This window comes from Taurulus bubalis (genome assembly GCF_910589615.1).
Source record: "Taurulus bubalis genome assembly, chromosome: 1".
In the NCBI taxonomy this organism is placed as follows: Eukaryota; Metazoa; Chordata; class Actinopteri; order Perciformes; family Cottidae; genus Taurulus; species Taurulus bubalis.
In genome coordinates, this window is record NC_136589.1 from 39,685,616 (window position 1) to 39,702,507 (window position 16,892).

Genomic DNA, 16,892 nt, shown 5'->3' on the forward strand with positions numbered 1-16,892 from the left:
ATCAAGTGCGCCGTCATATTCTCACTAACGGGCCGACGGGCTCGTCTCAAGCTGCCGCTGTAGTTGTTGTACGGCAAGCTGGGTTCAACCCGGTGCTGCTCAAGGATCGGGGTGTGGGAAGAGGAATGCAAGGCACTGTAGTGGACCAGGTAAAGGCATTCAGTGTTTTTTTAAATCTTGTGCAATGATTACAGGACAGTTTGGGGAAATATGCTTATTTGCTTTCTTGGCGTGAGTTTGATGGAAGATATATGGAGCTGCAGCCGGCTGCATGTTTGCTGAGCTTAGACAAAAAAGGGCTCGCCTGGCTCCGTCAGAAGGTAAACAATCCCACCAGCAGCGCCTCTAAAAATCACTTATTAACACATTGATGTCACATTTGTTACTTTTTTTTTTTAAACAACTACTAAATAATCACTTTTTTTCTGGGGGGGGGGGGGGTAGTGTGCTTTACCGGTTCCCTGTCCAATTAAAAGTCACACACATATCCTCCACTTAAAGTGGGACATTTACGTTTTACACTTTTAAGTACAGATTAACTGATTTAAACAAGATCTAATGTGTTTATTGTGAGCTTTACAGGTGCTTTTGGACAGAGGCAGGCTGGCGGTTTCCACTTGTTTACAGTCTTTATGCTAAGCTAGGATAACTCGCTAACATAATTACCGTACGACATGACTGGTATCGCTCTTCTCATGTAACCCGCAGCAAGAGAATCCGTCGAACTACTCCTTTAAAAAAAGGGGGCTCCAAAATGTGTGTTTTCACTTCCAGAAAGGTGGGGGTATTTGTGAGAGACGGATGTAAAGGTTCAAAGGCTCAAGATCCCAAAACACTCGATCCTACATTTCCCATAATGTATCCTAACAGTCTCTTTAATTAATAAGAACCCTACCTGCCTGGTAAAAACACCTGTCCAGTTTGTAACAAACTCTTTCTGTTGGGAGTTGTCAAAGTGGAGCTAACCTGAATGACATCACCGTGACATCATTAGGGTTATTTTCCAAAATGCCTCCCTAAAATATTTTTTGTGCATCTCTATTATATTCTCAGACTCCTCCCGAGACTCCAGATATTTTATAAAACTGTTTCTAGTAATAACCATGATTTTAAAAAAGCAAATCTTTACGTTTCAAATTGGTGAAAACAATTGTTTAAATTGTATAAAATAGCTTCAATAACAACCAATGACATGTCACCAACCAAACCGGCCATTAAGGACTGAAACAAATTATAAGCAAACACTAGAAAGGGAAATATTATAACCTGATTTGCCAAAAAAGTGTGAGTTTGTGATTATATATTTCAGTCATATCAACCAGTGTGCAAAGGCTAAAATTACAAACCAGTTTCTTTTCTCCATTCAAGCTTTTGTCTCTTCTTGAAAGACGTGAGGTTTCGTGTAGGATCCACTTTGAAAGACCACCCTAACCATTTCTCATACGCCTTTTCATTCCACATGTGTCTCATTATGGGGAAACCAGGTCAATGGCAAGTGTTATGACGTCATGTTGACATGACGGCTGAAAGGTCAGTCCTGCAAAATGAAAACAGGAGGAACTTCCTTGTGAAGCCTCTTTTTTTGTTTCTCCTCCTCAATGAAAAGCAGCAGTCTCACAGAGAGAAACCCATTGTTTAACCTGCAGAGATGCAGATTTCGTCATAAATGTTAGCCTCAAAAGTCAAGAATACAAGGAAGCAAGTTTGTTTTTGACTAAATCATAGTTTCATTATAATCATATATGATTCACAGCCATGTCAGAAGCTTGTATTTACTGTGTATGCAGAGCTAGGTTGTAATTCAATACTCGCCATATAATTATACTGTAAATAAAATCCTCAAAGGAAGATGTCAAGACTTCCAGTTAGACACCATTAGATACTTGAAACTATAATTTTGTTTTTTATGCATCCAACAGTATTTAAAGAAGTCGTATCACTGGTGATAACTGGATATTGCCTCTGAGCTTGATCAGTTTGTTTAACTTTACCCATCCTTAGGTGAGACGGTTTGATAGACATCTTGAGAAACACTGACAAGAATACAATTACATTTGTTCTAAATATTCAGGGTCCTCTGAGGATTGATCTTTAATGTTTGGGTGACTCCCTGACTTTTTATCTGACATCACCATCAGGGCAAAAAAATAATCTTCCTTGATCTAAGCTTTTGACCATCTTTCTCTAAAAAAAACACTCATGGTCTCCATGAGATGAATCCTTTTGGCTTTGGTGACCTCAACTGTTGTACCGGCAGATTGCCCTAAAATTCACTACGCTCTCAAAGGATTACCGTAAAGGTCGGGTTACAAACCGCTCCTACATCCGGTGGATGTCCCCACTGTAGCAAGCTAGCTTCTGCTGCTGCTGCTACTGGCCGCCTCCCCTCTGCCCGAGTCGGGTGTCGAGCCGGGCCTGGTCCCGCTACCTTCGGTGGTTGTCGGGGAGCTAGCGGAGAGCTAGCAGGAGCGCTAGCTGGCTACAGCGGGGAGCTAACGGGGACACTGACCGAAGGTAGTAGCGGCTTGTAACCCGACTTTTACAGTATCTTTCTACATTTTTTACCTTTTCACCTCGGAACCAAAATGTAAACTTTGCACATCATAACACAATCCTTTTTGATTTGAATGACTTTATCTATATGTGCCGCCCTCACAACAAACTTCATTTATCGCCACAGTCTTTGCTGATAACGCTCATGACTTTTTTCTTTTTTTTTTTATTGCTCCCCGGCAATTGTTTTTGGAATGGACAGTATTACTGTAATTGCTTAATTGTTATTTTTATGAGGCGGAGGATAAACATCATGAGGCTAAGTGATGAATTCAGATTGTTATTTTGGCTGAGGTTTCTCTGTCTGGGAGGACAAGTTCCATCCAAACCTCCCCAGCCATTAGATAAAAAACACTGTTTAGATTTAGTTTATTGCTGGTCTAAAGAGTATGTGGTTTGCCTGTGAGTCTGTAACTAATCTGCCTCACCATATTTCCTACTTCGCTCCATTTAAATCCGCCTCTCCATGTGAATCGGCAGTGACGACCTGAAGGGCAGATCTTGAATCTTGGCGTTTCTTTTTAATGTGTTTTTCAGCTCCTGAGGCATGCGACTGTACAACTGCACTGTACAATTGCGTGACGTTCACTGGGCAGATTCCTCCCTCGTTGCCAAGATGCATCATGTGGTCAGCATGAAACCGTTTACCGCCCTTTTTTGTGGCATAGAAGCGAAGCACGACTGTGTCCATGAGACGCTCGTTCCTCTGCCATTACTAAAGATAAAAGCTTGTGATGACACACCCGCAGGAGGCTGTTGCTCATTTGAGTTCAGAGGTTTTGGAACGGTTCACGTTGAGGTTTTGCACATGGCTGCAGGGGATTCAGCATCTTCTCTCGTCTGGTATGACTTAGTGGGGTTTTCATTGGTACTCAAGAGGGCTTGTCCTCTTTTGACAGAATATAAACGCAAGATTGTAAAACAAGTGTGTGAGAAATATGACGAGGACGAACTCGCAGAAATCCCACGGACAGATTGGTCGTCGCAGAGTATGGCTGTGCGGTATACCGGTTTCACATTTCCGTACGGTGTGATGTTTTTCATAGCCGTAACAACAGTTGTTGCTCTTCAGCAGGCAGCAACATTTATTTTTCACAGCTCATTGCTGAGGGCGCAGCGGTCGTAGATACTTGTATTACATGTATTGAGTCATGGTTTCTAACTTTCTAACGACAATTAATAGCCCACAACTAACGCTCTTTAACAGGGTAAAACATCACGACACAACAGTTTGTGACCCATATAAACAATTTGTAACACTAATAATTGTACATTTATATAATTACACTGCCAAACTGCATGCTGGGTACAGCTCGCCCACTATCACAGAAACTACCCTTCCGGTCTGTCCCTTCCTGTTTTTTTCCCACCTACATTCCGCTGGGTCCTAAGTCCCTCCAGGTTTAGCTTCCTAACACCCTCTATGTACCAACGTAAAAACAGCTGTTCACCACTTGCAACAGCTTTTCAGTTGGCCGGCGGTCCTTTTCGGCGTCAATGAATGAATGTGTTTACTCGGAAATAAATACCGTGACATACCGTGAAACCGCCAGAATCTTACAAAATACCGTGATATATATTTTTGTCAATACCGCTTAGTTAGACCAGGACCCCGTGAGACGGCGAGGTCCCGCTCCACTTCCCACCAGAGATCCCTTTTATTAATTAACCAGCATATGACAGTCCAACATCCGTCATGCCAATGCTTTTATTTGACCGATTTCTCCGTCAAGAGTGGCGGAAGGGCGGCATGAGGTCAGGTTTCCACGGCAACTGTCAACCTCCAATCCCCCTCCGGGCCGCACACCCTCTTTCATCGCCATGGCAGCGAAGGGGCCCTGTTTCCCGGGGGACGAGGGGAGTGCGGGAGGGAATGTGAGACGGCGAGAGGGAGAGGGAGCGCAAACAAGTTTTTGTTGAAAACACAGTAATGCAATATGGCCGCCATTGTGTCCGAGCTGACGCCGGTGTCAGACCCGGAAGACGAGGCCGAAGCCGAAGCCTCGGTTTAGTAGGTTAATGTGTCTGTCTGTCGGAGGGGAGATCACAGTACTCGGTGTCAACAAGTCAACAACTACAGTCAACAACCACAGACATGGACCCTTAATGTACAATCTCACTGAATCATATAGATGTTTAATTCCCTGCTGAAACCTGGTCCCGACGGTCTATTTCTTTGTGCCGATGTTTCTAAATTAGGCAATTTTCATACCTGAACTCAAACTGCTCTTCCAATGTGAAGATTTGCTGCTTCTCTCTGTTTTATATGAGTGTATTTACTGTTATCATTACTATATATGTTTTTTTTATATATATAAAAATATGTATGTTCATATTACATTTTTATAACCAAATGTTAAAGTGTTTCCTTCCTGATAACCTTTTTTTAGTATTTAAGTTATGTGCATCTTCTTCTACTGGTGCATTCTTTAAAACCATATCTCAGAAGTTTCATTGTCTTACGTTTTAAAGAATAACACTACTTATTCAACCATTTTGATATGGAGGAAGTGTTTCCAAACAGCGTTTCGATCAAAGCCTCCAGTGAATTGTATAAAAAAGGAAACTCAGAATAGATCCCGGGGAGCTTTGAGTGTATCCGTCTCTAGATGGTCTGGTGTGATAACTGCTAGAAAACACGAGGCAGGAGGTTCGCCGCGAAGAGCTGGAAGAAAGAACCCTTTGCTGTATTTTCTAGTGACATCATGTTTAACCTTTGACTGGTCCAGAGTCAGTTTCATGGATCTTCATCCAGACCCGATGACATGTGGACAGCTGTGTGTTACTCACTGACGTGAAGTTTTAAGCATCACTCTCCCTTTGCCTCCTCTTTCAGGTCCCAGTCACCTCAGCTCTCCCCGGCTGCGACGCTCCTACCCACCGTCCTCTCCCACCCCTCTCCTCTTCCTCCTCCTCCCCCTCTCTGTAGCCTCCCCTGCTCTCCCCTTCTCCTGCTCCCTCCTCGTCGGCCTCCACGATAGATTCCCTCAGGAGCAAGGTTGAACTGCTCAAGCTGCCCCTGGCCCTCACCGCCAAGTCCATCTCCGAGCGCAAGAGCCAGCTGGGAGGAGTCGGCGAGCAGCGGTGCCCGGGTGGTGGAGGAGGAGGAGGCGGGGCTCGCAAAGCCCGCTCACCGCCGACCCGAGACATGGACAACGAGTCGCAGTACTCGGGCTACTCGTACAAGTCCTCCCACTCGCGAAGCTCCCGCAAGCACAGGTTGGTCAAATGCAGCCCATTTTTATTCATCTGGTCCAGTGGCACAAGTCACAGATGTTCTTCAGAAAGGTTTTCTTCAGATGTTTTAGAAAAATAGGTAATTGTGGATAATTTGACTGATATAGCAATTGCGATATGGTTTTTAATAATAAAGGATTAAGGGCTGTCCTCGATCAAAGACATCCTTGGTTGACTAATCGATTAGTTAGTTTAACACTCAATTAAATCGAGTTTCTTTGCAAAGAATCACCCGAAAGAAAGTAAAATCATAAGTTTCTTAGAAATAAGTAATTCAGCATGAGATAAAACTAAATAAATCTTAGTTGACTAAGATCAAAACAGCTGATTGTTCCCCAGGGATGATTTTTCATATAATTATTATTTCGATTGAAAAGCATATACAAATGATTATGGTGTTGTTGTGTTTATGGGGGATCTGAACCAACCAAAGATCTTTCCCTAAATCTGTAGATTATGATGTTCAGGTCGGGACTTAATTTCTGCAGCTCAAGAATGTTTAATTTAAAATGGTATTTTGACGCAGATTTTTGCAAAAATTGCAGATGTCCAAAGTGTTCTTGCTGTTGGCAATTTCAAAGGATTAAAGTCCACGATCTGTCGCCAAATATATATATTAAAACAAACTTTTGACTTCAACTTTAGGAGCAGGAATAGTTAATAGAGTAAATCCTGTTTAGTGAATCTGATGACGTGTGTCTGCTAATTACGATTAATCCGGATAATATAGTAAATCATAGTCAAAGAACATTAGTTCAGCCAACACATCCAGTGACCCCGCCTGACCTCGTGCGTTTTTGTCCTTCCAGGGATCGGAGGGACCGGCACCGCTCGAAGAGTCGAGACGGCAGCAGCCGTGCAGACAAATCCGTCACCATCCAGACTCCTGGAGAGCCGCTGCTCGATGCCGAGTCGACACGCGGAGACGAGCGGGTCAGTCACGCTGCTTTTGTCCGTTTTTTAAAAAAGCCACACTTATTAGAAACTTCTTGTATTTTTTGTTAGGCTAATTTCTTTGTTTTGCTTTGCTATAGTTTGAATATCGTTTATTTTTGTCCTAGCAAACCTTTAGTTCGCCCTGATCCATTTTAAAGAAAAGAAGGCTCTTTTCTTTATTCCTCAGTCACTGCATGTCAATCCTTGTCCGTCTCGTCAGTCAGTTGAGAAGGAGTAGGTGGCGCCTGGTGGTCCTAAAATACCGAAGACGTATTATATTAAGTCTAAAAGGCGTGTGTTCATTAGAGGGACGGAGGATATTCGTTTGTTCCTAATATGAAGTGAAGAGGTGTCCTTCTTTAAATAGTAAAGGTATTTGTGTTCAATCGGCTCAATGGCTGGCATTTAAACGGACCACATAGATCCAGAAGGGCTTGATTTCTTATATAACTTCATAGAATATTTTAACTTTTCTGGAATTATGACAGCGTTTAAGGACTCGTCTAATCTTCTTCTTTTTTTTTATGGTTTTCTTTTAGAATTGATGCTACTATATTTGTTCAGGCTCTCTTTACGTCCTAAACACAAATGTCATATAAACATCTTCAGTTTCTGCTTCGATGATGAATAGATTCTCACAAGTTTGATTAATTACTTAATTGTTGTTCTCTAAAAGCGCGAGCCAGATCTGGTTAATAAGTGTATTCACAGTCATCCAGTAAAGTTCACTTCAGTTACAAACGTATTTTGGTAAAAACCTGCAGAAAGGCTTGTATTTCTTCATACTTTTTTAGTTATTGTATTTATTATTTGCTGCTGTTTTGTACGACTTACTCTATGTGGAAACAAACCCGAAAACACCCGTAAACCTTGATATCTGTGTCTCCGTCTGACAGGATGATAACTGGGGCGAGACCACCACGGTCGTCACCGGCACCTCCGAACACAGCATCTCTAACGAGGACCTGACGCGCATCACTAAAGATTTGGAGGAGTCGACCCCGCTGGAGTGCAAGCGCTTCGTGGGCCCGGCGCTGGGAGGCTGCCTGAGCTTCTTCGCCCTGGTCACGCCGCTGGCCTTCCTCATCCTCCCGCAGGTCCTGTGGCGCGACGCCCTGGAGCCCTGCGGCACGCCGTGCGAGGGCCTCTACGTGTCCCTGGCCTTCAAGCTCCTGGTCCTGCTCATCTCCTCGTGGGCGCTGTTCCTCCGGCCTCCGCGCGCCACCCTCCCGCGCTTCTTCGTCTTCCGCTGCCTGCTGATGGTGCTGGTGTTCCTCTTCATCGCGTCATACTGGCTGTTCTACGGTGTGCGGGTGCTGGAGCCCCGGGAGCGGGACTACAGGGGGATCGTGGAGTACGCCGCCTCACTGGTGGACGCCCTCCTCTTCATTCAGTACCTGGCCCTGGTGCTGCTGGAGGTGCGACACCTGCAGCCGGCCTTTTGCCTCAAGGTGGTCCGGAGCACGGACGGAGCCAGCAAGTTCTACAACGTGGGCCACCTCAGGTCAGTGAGACAGAGACCACCGGGAGGAGGCTGTGATCCGTTTGATACTGAACGAAGATGAGGAGGAGTAGAAGAAGAAACATTTACACGTTTGATATCCATTTTGGATGAAAAGATAAATCAGGCTACACTTTCACAACATAATACAAGGGATTTGAAGGGATTGTTCGCGTGTTAAATTGGTCGTTGGTCTCATTTAAAAACAGACACGAGTTACGGCACAGGAGCCTTGATAGATATTGACCTCATAACCTCATGCAAGAAAAACCTAATTTAGAAGTTGTACTGCTATTGACTGCCGATGTCGTGTGTGGGTGTGTGTGTATACAGTTTATGTCCCTGCGTTGTGAGGTCAGTAGCTGATGACACACACGTACTTACTGCGACACTGATCATGTTTCAGTATCCAGCGGGCGGCCGTCTGGGTGTTGGACCGATACTACAGCGACTTCTCCGTCTTCAACCCGGCTCTGCTCAACCTGCCCAAGTCCATCCTGTCCAAGAAGATGACCGGCTTCAAGGTCTACTCCCTGGACGGTAATCATCGTTTCCTTAATCCCGTCAATGCCGTACACTGAGGTTAAAGCTTAACGTAAGGACACCTGTAACTCTGTAGCTCTGTCTGACTGCCAGAGTTCAGCGTTCTCTCACTTGAATATGAGCATCAGCTTATTTACCTGAAATGCAACCCGCTAATCCCCTTCCTCCGCATGTGTCGTCTCGTAGAAAGCACTACCAATAACTCCTCGGGCCAGTCGCGGGCCATGATAGCGGCCGCTGCCCGGAGGAGAGACAACTCTCACAACGAGTTCTACTACGAGGAGGCCGAGATGGACCGCAGGCTCCGCAAGCGCAAGGCCAGGTGAGATGGGGGTTCCTCACTTAAATACCCGGTGTGATGCGACAGCAATGAAGTCCGCCTAATAAACCGACTGAGCTGATAATGTCAGCTGGTATTAGTTTAGCACAAATATACTGGTATTTCCGTATTTGTGGGGCGATAAGACGCTTTTGCTATAATTTAGAAACGGTGTCTCACACAGTATTTTGTCCAGTTTATTCTTTATTTCTTAGTCCTTTTTGGTTCTTAACATATTTTTTGTTTTAAAATGTATTCACATGTTTGTGGATAACATTTATAATGGAAGATATATCATATCTTAGATTTTTATAAGATGCAAGATTTCTTTTTAAAACAGAATTATGGATCATTTGAGCACTGTCGCTGTCGCTGAATGACAATTACTTGGACGATGCAGTTTTCTGGTTTGTTCTATATCTGTCGTCTTTCATGGAAATTAAAAAAAAAAGTCTGTTATTTGTGTGTTTTTATGTGGTGCTTGTGTTAAACTTTTACGCTGCCACCCATTGTAAATGAGATTAAAAATCTCAATGGGATTATCCTGGTTTAATAAAGGTTAAATAGTCAAATGGAAAAAGATATTTCAAACCCTCAATATTGACAATTGACAGTTTTCATTGAGCCAGATTTGCCTTTTATGAGTCACGTGTGTAAAGGCTGACTGCCTCTCGTATATGAATGAAAACACTGAAATGAAACAGCTCCTGGGTTACACAACTGATTGTGAAGGGAAACTATTTTGTAACTCTCATATTTAAAATCCTGTAAGTAGTTTGCATGTTCATCAAAGCACAGCCAACGCACGCTCTTCCTCATCTCCATCCTCATTAAACAAAACGTTTGACTGTCAAGAAATTCAGATGTGAAATCAACCAAGAGCGTCTTCTGTTTGAAAAGAGACTCTAACACGTCTGTCTCGTGTTATAACCGTGGTCCCCCCCCCTCTACCCTCCAGGTTGGTCGTGGCGGTGGAAGAGGCCTTCACACACATCAAGCGTCTCCACGAGGACGAAGTGGCATCGTCCCCCAAACACCCTCGGGAGGTGATGGATCCTCGGGAGGCGGCTCAGGCCATCTTCGCCCCGATGGCCCGAGCCATGCAGAAATACCTGAGGACCACCCGGCAGCAGGCCTTCCACAGCATGGAGAGCATCCTCACACACCTGCAGTTCTGCATCACACACAACATGACGCCAAAGGTGAAAAGAGTGTGGTCTCTCCGGCTAAGAAAGCCTGAATGTACAGAAATTTGCATTCTTTGGATACACACACACAGAAGTTACACACCTTAGGTTTTATATCTTTAAATTTGTCTTTTTTGTTTCGCAAAATTGCATTAAATTAAAAGAAATTCAATATTTCTCCATTGAAGTTTTATATCAAAACAGCCCTTTAACCATCGCACAGTTAAATACAACTGTGTGAAATATGGTCTCAGGGTGTTGAGTCTTTATTACAGCCCGAACAGTGATGTACATAAACATTTAGATTACTGCTACAGAGATGTATACGCATGTATTGTGTACTACAACTGCTGAAAAGTCTTGTGGTTAAAATAATTCACATATAACTTGCATTATTAAATAGTATTAACTTTTAGGAGTTAATGCAGAAGACGTCATATTGATTTTAAAGATGCAACGATAACATTCAAGATATCATTCAAGCAAATGTTATATATTAAAACACATTATAATTATGATTTGTCATTCATTGATCAACTAGCATCTTGAACATTCCCTGACAGCACAGCTCATCAAACATTTTAAATCACCAATCGAAGATCTTAAGACAGAAAATGATTTCTGGAGAATAGTACAAGCGAAAGTAAATAAACAAATACAAAATATAATATTCAGCCATATACACAATGTACCCTTTCATAGACTCAAAATCAATAAGAAGCGTTTCCATGATTATTGACCTCCTCCTCCCCATCAGGCCTTCCTGGAGCGATACCTCTCCCCCGGCCCCACCGTGCAGTACCAGCAGCAGAACGGCAGGGGGCGCCAGTGGACCCTGGTGAGCGAGGAGCCGGTGACCTCGGCCCTGCGGCAGGGCCTCGTCTTCTCCCTGCGCCGCCTGGACTTCTCCCTGGTGGTCACGGTGACGCCGCTCCCCTTCCTGCGCCTCGGGGAGGAGTTCATCGACCCGAAGAGCCACAAGTTCGTCATGAGGCTGCAGTCGGAGACCTCGGTGTGAGGAGTCTCACCTTTTCCCCTAATGGGACAAAGAGACCTTTTCGATGAGAGGAGAGTCTGAATCCTCTTACTTGTTTTTACAGTCATCACAGACGCTCTGATATCAAACTGTGATCAGCTCGACGATTGTTCAAACCTGGAATTAAACCGATGCCGTGACTTTTTTTTTTCTTCACCTGCGTTGTGACGTATTTGTATTTTTACAACACGCTGAAAAAACAAAACAAAACAAAAACAACACTTCTTCTTCTAAAGGGGACTTTATTCTCTCCTTCGGCCTCATCTGTTAACCACTGGACTACTTTACTGCGCTGACTCAACACCGGAGGAGGATTACGTCACTTGTGTCACTTCCTCTTTCTTGTGTCTTTAAAAACAGACGAACTGGAGCTCAGCTTCTGACTGTGACGTTGGTACCACTGCCTTTCTGTTTCCTTTGAGACGACAAGGACTGTTTTTATATTAAAGGGGGTGCGTTTTTTTTTTTTTTTTTACACTTACAGAATGTAGCATTATGTGCTTTGAATTAACACATGGCTCTTTTTTTTTTTTTTTTGCGGCCAGAAGGCCAACATTTCTTTTCATCTGACTGTAAAGGAAAAATAGAAAATCATTTCTGAGCTCTCTCTGTTCATGATTGTCTAAATATGCAGGTTTTGTTTTTATTCTACACTGGCATTTTACAGTTTTAACAAGAAGACTAAACAAAGACCCCATTGTGCCTGTTATTATCATGCAATCTTAATCAGCTTATTTCTCCTGGATATGGATATTAAAGCATAAGCCTGGTGTTATTCTCAGTTCTTCTTGCTGTCAACAAATCTAATGAAAATACCAGAAAGCCAAAAATGTTTTTCAGTACTTTCTGGCTTCTCTAAATCTTTCTGTAAAGTCTGAAATTCATTCTTTAAAATGCATATACTTTACAAACATATACTTTAATAACATAGAAATGAGCCTAAATAATAAAAGCCGGGCACAAACTGCTAAAACGGGAGTAAATGATGTCATTGATGGGCTCTATTTTTAAGCCACTGTCTATTCTGCGCTAGTGAGAATTACATTGATACGTCTAGGTGCAGCTGTGGTAGAAAATGGTTTCATATAAGGTTTTAGTTGCACAAATAATACGGTTTAAGGAAGATCAATTGATTTTAGTTTTTGTGTCTTTTCATGGGATTTATTGAGAATAAGAAAACTATAGATTATGTCCCGACTTCTCATCTTTTGATGTAAAGTGTAAATGCATGCAGAACTACTAAATCTACTTCCTCGGGATTAACCAGACCTATTAAAAGAACCATCAAATAAAAGTCACTTTAATGACACCACTTCCTGACACCCACAAGCTACGTGGCAGAAATCAACAGACGATCCTCCGTCTGCGAAAGGAAAATATAAATTTAAACCAGCTTTCTCAGCCCGAGGTCCAACTTTGTGTTTCTGACGCTTTCTGCCGTCCTCACTCTCCGACTGGAGTTGCTCAGTTGTCATTGTGACGGTCGGAAGAGGAAGAGGAGGCCGCCATCACAGACGTTGTATATTAACATACTTTAGGTCTCACAGTAGCGTTTATCCCCATGACACCTGAGCAACTCTGCTGAGAAAAGTTTGGTTTCGTTGACAATATTCTATAACTATATTCTAATATGATGTATGTGTAGTATCACAACTATACATATATTCAATATAATGTATTCATAGTAATACAACTATATCTGAATTGTCAAGGACAGATCAACAAATTGTGGACTTTTTTATCAAGACGAAGACCTTTTTAAATTAAAATTTTGATAATTTAGATAAGACAATAAGTCAACACGGTCAGAAGGCATCAGAAAATTATTGAATCATAAATCATCAAAGACAACAGTTGTGAAAGAAGCTTAAGATACAAAAATTGATTTCTTGATTCTAAAAAATATGCTCACTTGCTCTGAAAGGGAATAAAATCTGTCCGCCGCCGCCTCTGTTGAGATGTTGTTGAAAGCGTTGGACACTTGTTGGGTTCATTTTTCTTGTGTTTTTTACCCACTGTTGAAATATTTGTTACATATTTATATCGATGCAGCATTGAGCAACAAGAACACCTGTTAATAATACCAGGCGTAAAAGCACAGACCTGGGATCAGATGTCCAGATCATTCTTCCAGTGCGCTTGTTAATACCAGGCTTAAATGGGTCTATTCTTTTAACAATACACACACAAGGAATGTAATCCTGAACCGGCAGCTGTATAGTTAAACTGTCAGCTGACGTTTATGTTTTTTTTCTTTATTTTATTTTAATGCATTTCACCAAAAGATCCCAAAACCAGACGTGTGATTGTAACTCCGCTCTGCAGCTGCAGCGCATCGCCGCACTCGCCTTGTTCCACGAGCCCAAACGAGCACAGTGCACACGCTGCCTCCATCCTGTCGACAGCCTTACTCTCTGGATGTGGAGGGGCAGCGATGGGGCACATCTGTCCCCACACTGACTCCTCCTCCTCCTCCTCTTCCTCCAGGTCCCAAAGCTTATACTGTAACGCCGAAACTCGCCTGATGTTGAGACTTGAGCCGATCTGTGAGCCGCAACGCAACACGACTGCGTCATTCTTTTTCTTTTCCAGTGAAAATATGGTTTTAAAAGCCCGTCACAGCCCGTCTGAAAAAACAAAAACATCCAGACAGCCGGTCCGTTTTACATTTTCACTCAAACTGCAGATGTTTTAAAAGACGCATGCTAAATTTATTCCAGGTTCCAAAACCTCTTTTTTTTATTTTGTTTTAATAATAATAATAACTTGTTTTCTATCATTTTCAAGGTGCCTAAGTTATGACGATGCAATTCTTTTCGAATGTTTTTACTTTTGAAAAACAAGTGGCTTGTAAACACATTTTTGTACATTTGTCTTGTATTTTCCTCCTTTTTGGTAACCGTAGCTTGTGATAGGCCTTTTTCCATTATTAAACCATTTATTCCCGACACGTCTTCTTTGTTTTGTCCCTTACTTTGTTGCGCGAGAAGTCAGAGGAGGTAAAGCTACCTTTTAAAAAAAATGATGGGAACAAAATGACCGTCTTCATTTGTGTATTTGTGGTGTTGTGACAGTTCCACACACATTCCGCTTTCTGTTTAAAATGTGTCTGTTCTCATTAATCACATTGAAAGCTGTGTACGTGTGTGTGTGTGTGTGTGTGTGTGTGTGTGTGTGTGTGTGTGTGTGTGTGTGTGTGTGTGTGTGAGGAGGAGGAGGAGGAACTTCTGTGCAGAGAGGATGGCAGTGTGGTGTGCGTGTGGTTTTTTCACCTTAAAAGAAGAAGAAAAAAAAAAAAAAAACACGGACAGAGAGCCACGGACTTCCTGTTCTCTGCTGCTCACAGATATCACTTTTTTTTCAAGAGTTCTCGCTGACAGCCGACAAGGGAGCAGCAACACGGACCCTCTCGTCTCATCTGCAGCCCAGCCGGTAAGATGCTGCGACCGGAGGATGGGAAACTGTCACGGGGAGACTTTTCAACACACACACACACCTGTAGCACTGAAAGTTCTTAGTTAAACCGTTGATGGGTGGAGGGGATGATGATGATGATGATGGTGATGGTAATTGTGTGTTTTCTGTGTGCAGAGGCCGTTGGAGACATGAACATATGTTACGTCCTGGATGGGATTCTCATCCTTTACGGTATCATTCTCACCGTCTTGTACTGCAGACTGAGGGTAAGACAAACAGGAACACACACACACATACACGCTAACACACACACCACCATGATGAGCGGGTGAATGTGCTGAACTGTTCCTTACGGGTGTGTTAATGTTCTTTAGAAGGATAATGCTCTCAGAAATATGTATATTTACAATATTCTAAAAGTTTTGTCCAAGAATTCTTTATTTTTATGCAGAGAAAAAAAATCATGAAAATGTTCTGCTATGTTAAAAATATGGATTATTCTGTTGTGAATGAGCGTTACACCCGTTCTATATTTATTTATTTATTATTTTCATGCTCATTGCAGCAGTGTGTCAGGCACCTTTCATCCGTCTGCTCATTTTAGAAGCCGTCTTTTTATATCTTTTTGAACATTACATCACTACAGTTAAATCTCTCACGCTGGAGTTTAATTTACACTGATAAATAATATGTGAATAATCCACAATAATATGTGCTTTCTGATTTATCTTTGACAGATGACTCCTACTAAAAAAAAGCGTGCCAATCCGCCTGAGGTAAAATTAAAGTTCCATATTATTGCGTGTGTGTTAACTCTGTTAACTTTTAGTTTTTTGTGTTCATTTGTAATATTTATTATGCTTGCTATGTTTTATATATAAGATATTGTTTATATTGTTTGCTTCCGTGTCAGGCAGTTGTGGTTTACTGTCCTGTGCTGGGAAAATGTTGTTTTCTTTAACGCTTTGGCTTTGTTTTTGTTTTGGTATTTCACCCTCAAAAGTAATAGTTCTGCTTTAAAAGCCAACCGCTATCTATCATTTCCTGTCAGCTCGAGCTGACCACCGACCAACAGTATTCATACACGCACACAGTCACTGTTTCCACCAGTGTTTCATCACACCAATGTGTCGGATACCACTTCCTGCTCATTTTATGCATGCAAAATGACCGTTTGATTCTCGATCCTCAAACATTTAGAGTGAGTGAAATGGCTCGAAGGAGGAACTATCTTTCTTCATACATCTGACACTGTTAAAACAAATTATCAAGATTTTATCAACGGATTTCCACTGAAGCTCACTTGATAATATCACTGAACTGTTTTGGTCCCACAGAAGAAGCCCGCTGTGGGAGTCATCTATGCGGTGAGACCTCTCATTCTAATGTTTAAAAAGACATTTAAAAAGGCACATGATGGAAAAGTGACAGCTAAGGCCCAGCCGATGGTAAAGAACCTTTTTATTTTATGTATATATATATATATATATACATATATTCACCTTCCTGACTGTCAGAAAATAATAAATCCCACTTTGACTCGTCGCATTGTGTTGAAAATGTACTTTAACCTTTAACATCAGGTATTTACTTCTCACTAGTTTGGTCTCTGTTTCCTGCAGGGTCTGACCAATCAAAGCACCGATGTCTACGAGACCATCAAGATGGATAAGAAAACCATCGTCTGACGGGTTTGGTGCAGAGATGGATGCCGAGCACAGAAACACGTGTCGAATCTCTCAAAGCGTTATACTGTATATTGAGTACGCATGACTTTTCTCCCTTTTCTTTTTGTAAAAATTATATTTGTATTTAGCATATTATGTGTGAAATGTTAAATCCTTAATGAATTTAACAAGTTACTAATAAACGCTTTGCCACAGCTGGTTTTACACAAGTTCCTCAGAAAACAGAAGTTTAAAATGTACCTTTCGTTTCTCTGTGTTCCCTTTTCTCAGTACTTTTTTACTTAAAACACATAGTATGTTCACCTTAGAAGTAGCGGTGCAACTGATGATTGATTTTTGGAGGCGTCTTCTAATGTCTTTCTGTCTGACCAACAGTCCAAAACCTGAGGATTCAGTTCCCAATGATATGAATGAAAAACCAGTCAAATTCTTTGCGTGTGTAAAATCAGCTGATTCAGATTTCTGATCCAAAACC

General features: G+C 42.2%; 2 protein-coding genes across 2 annotated transcripts; both read left to right on the forward strand.

Moving 5' to 3' along the window:
* Positions 1-5,686: 5,686 nt before the first annotated feature.
* LOC306736146 (vang-like protein 2) lies at positions 5,687-11,294 on the forward strand (the record flags this gene model as incomplete). The annotated part of the gene is made up of 7 exons (XM_079217750.1): positions 5,687-5,772; positions 6,600-6,723; positions 7,623-8,230; positions 8,634-8,767; positions 8,957-9,092; positions 10,048-10,291; positions 11,034-11,294. The coding sequence occupies exons 1-7, from the start codon at positions 5,702-5,704 to the stop codon at positions 11,292-11,294; spliced, it is 1,578 nt and encodes a 525-aa protein (XP_079073876.1). The 5' UTR covers positions 5,687-5,701.
* Positions 11,295-14,692: 3,398 nt separating this feature from the next.
* Positions 14,693-16,603, forward strand: fcer1gl (Fc receptor, IgE, high affinity I, gamma polypeptide like). The gene is made up of 5 exons (XM_079217462.1): positions 14,693-14,744; positions 14,904-14,995; positions 15,467-15,505; positions 16,067-16,177; positions 16,352-16,603. The coding sequence occupies exons 2-5, from the start codon at positions 14,918-14,920 to the stop codon at positions 16,415-16,417; spliced, it is 294 nt and encodes a 97-aa protein (XP_079073588.1). The 5' UTR covers positions 14,693-14,744; positions 14,904-14,917; the 3' UTR covers positions 16,418-16,603.
* The last annotated feature ends 289 nt before the right edge of the window (positions 16,604-16,892 follow it).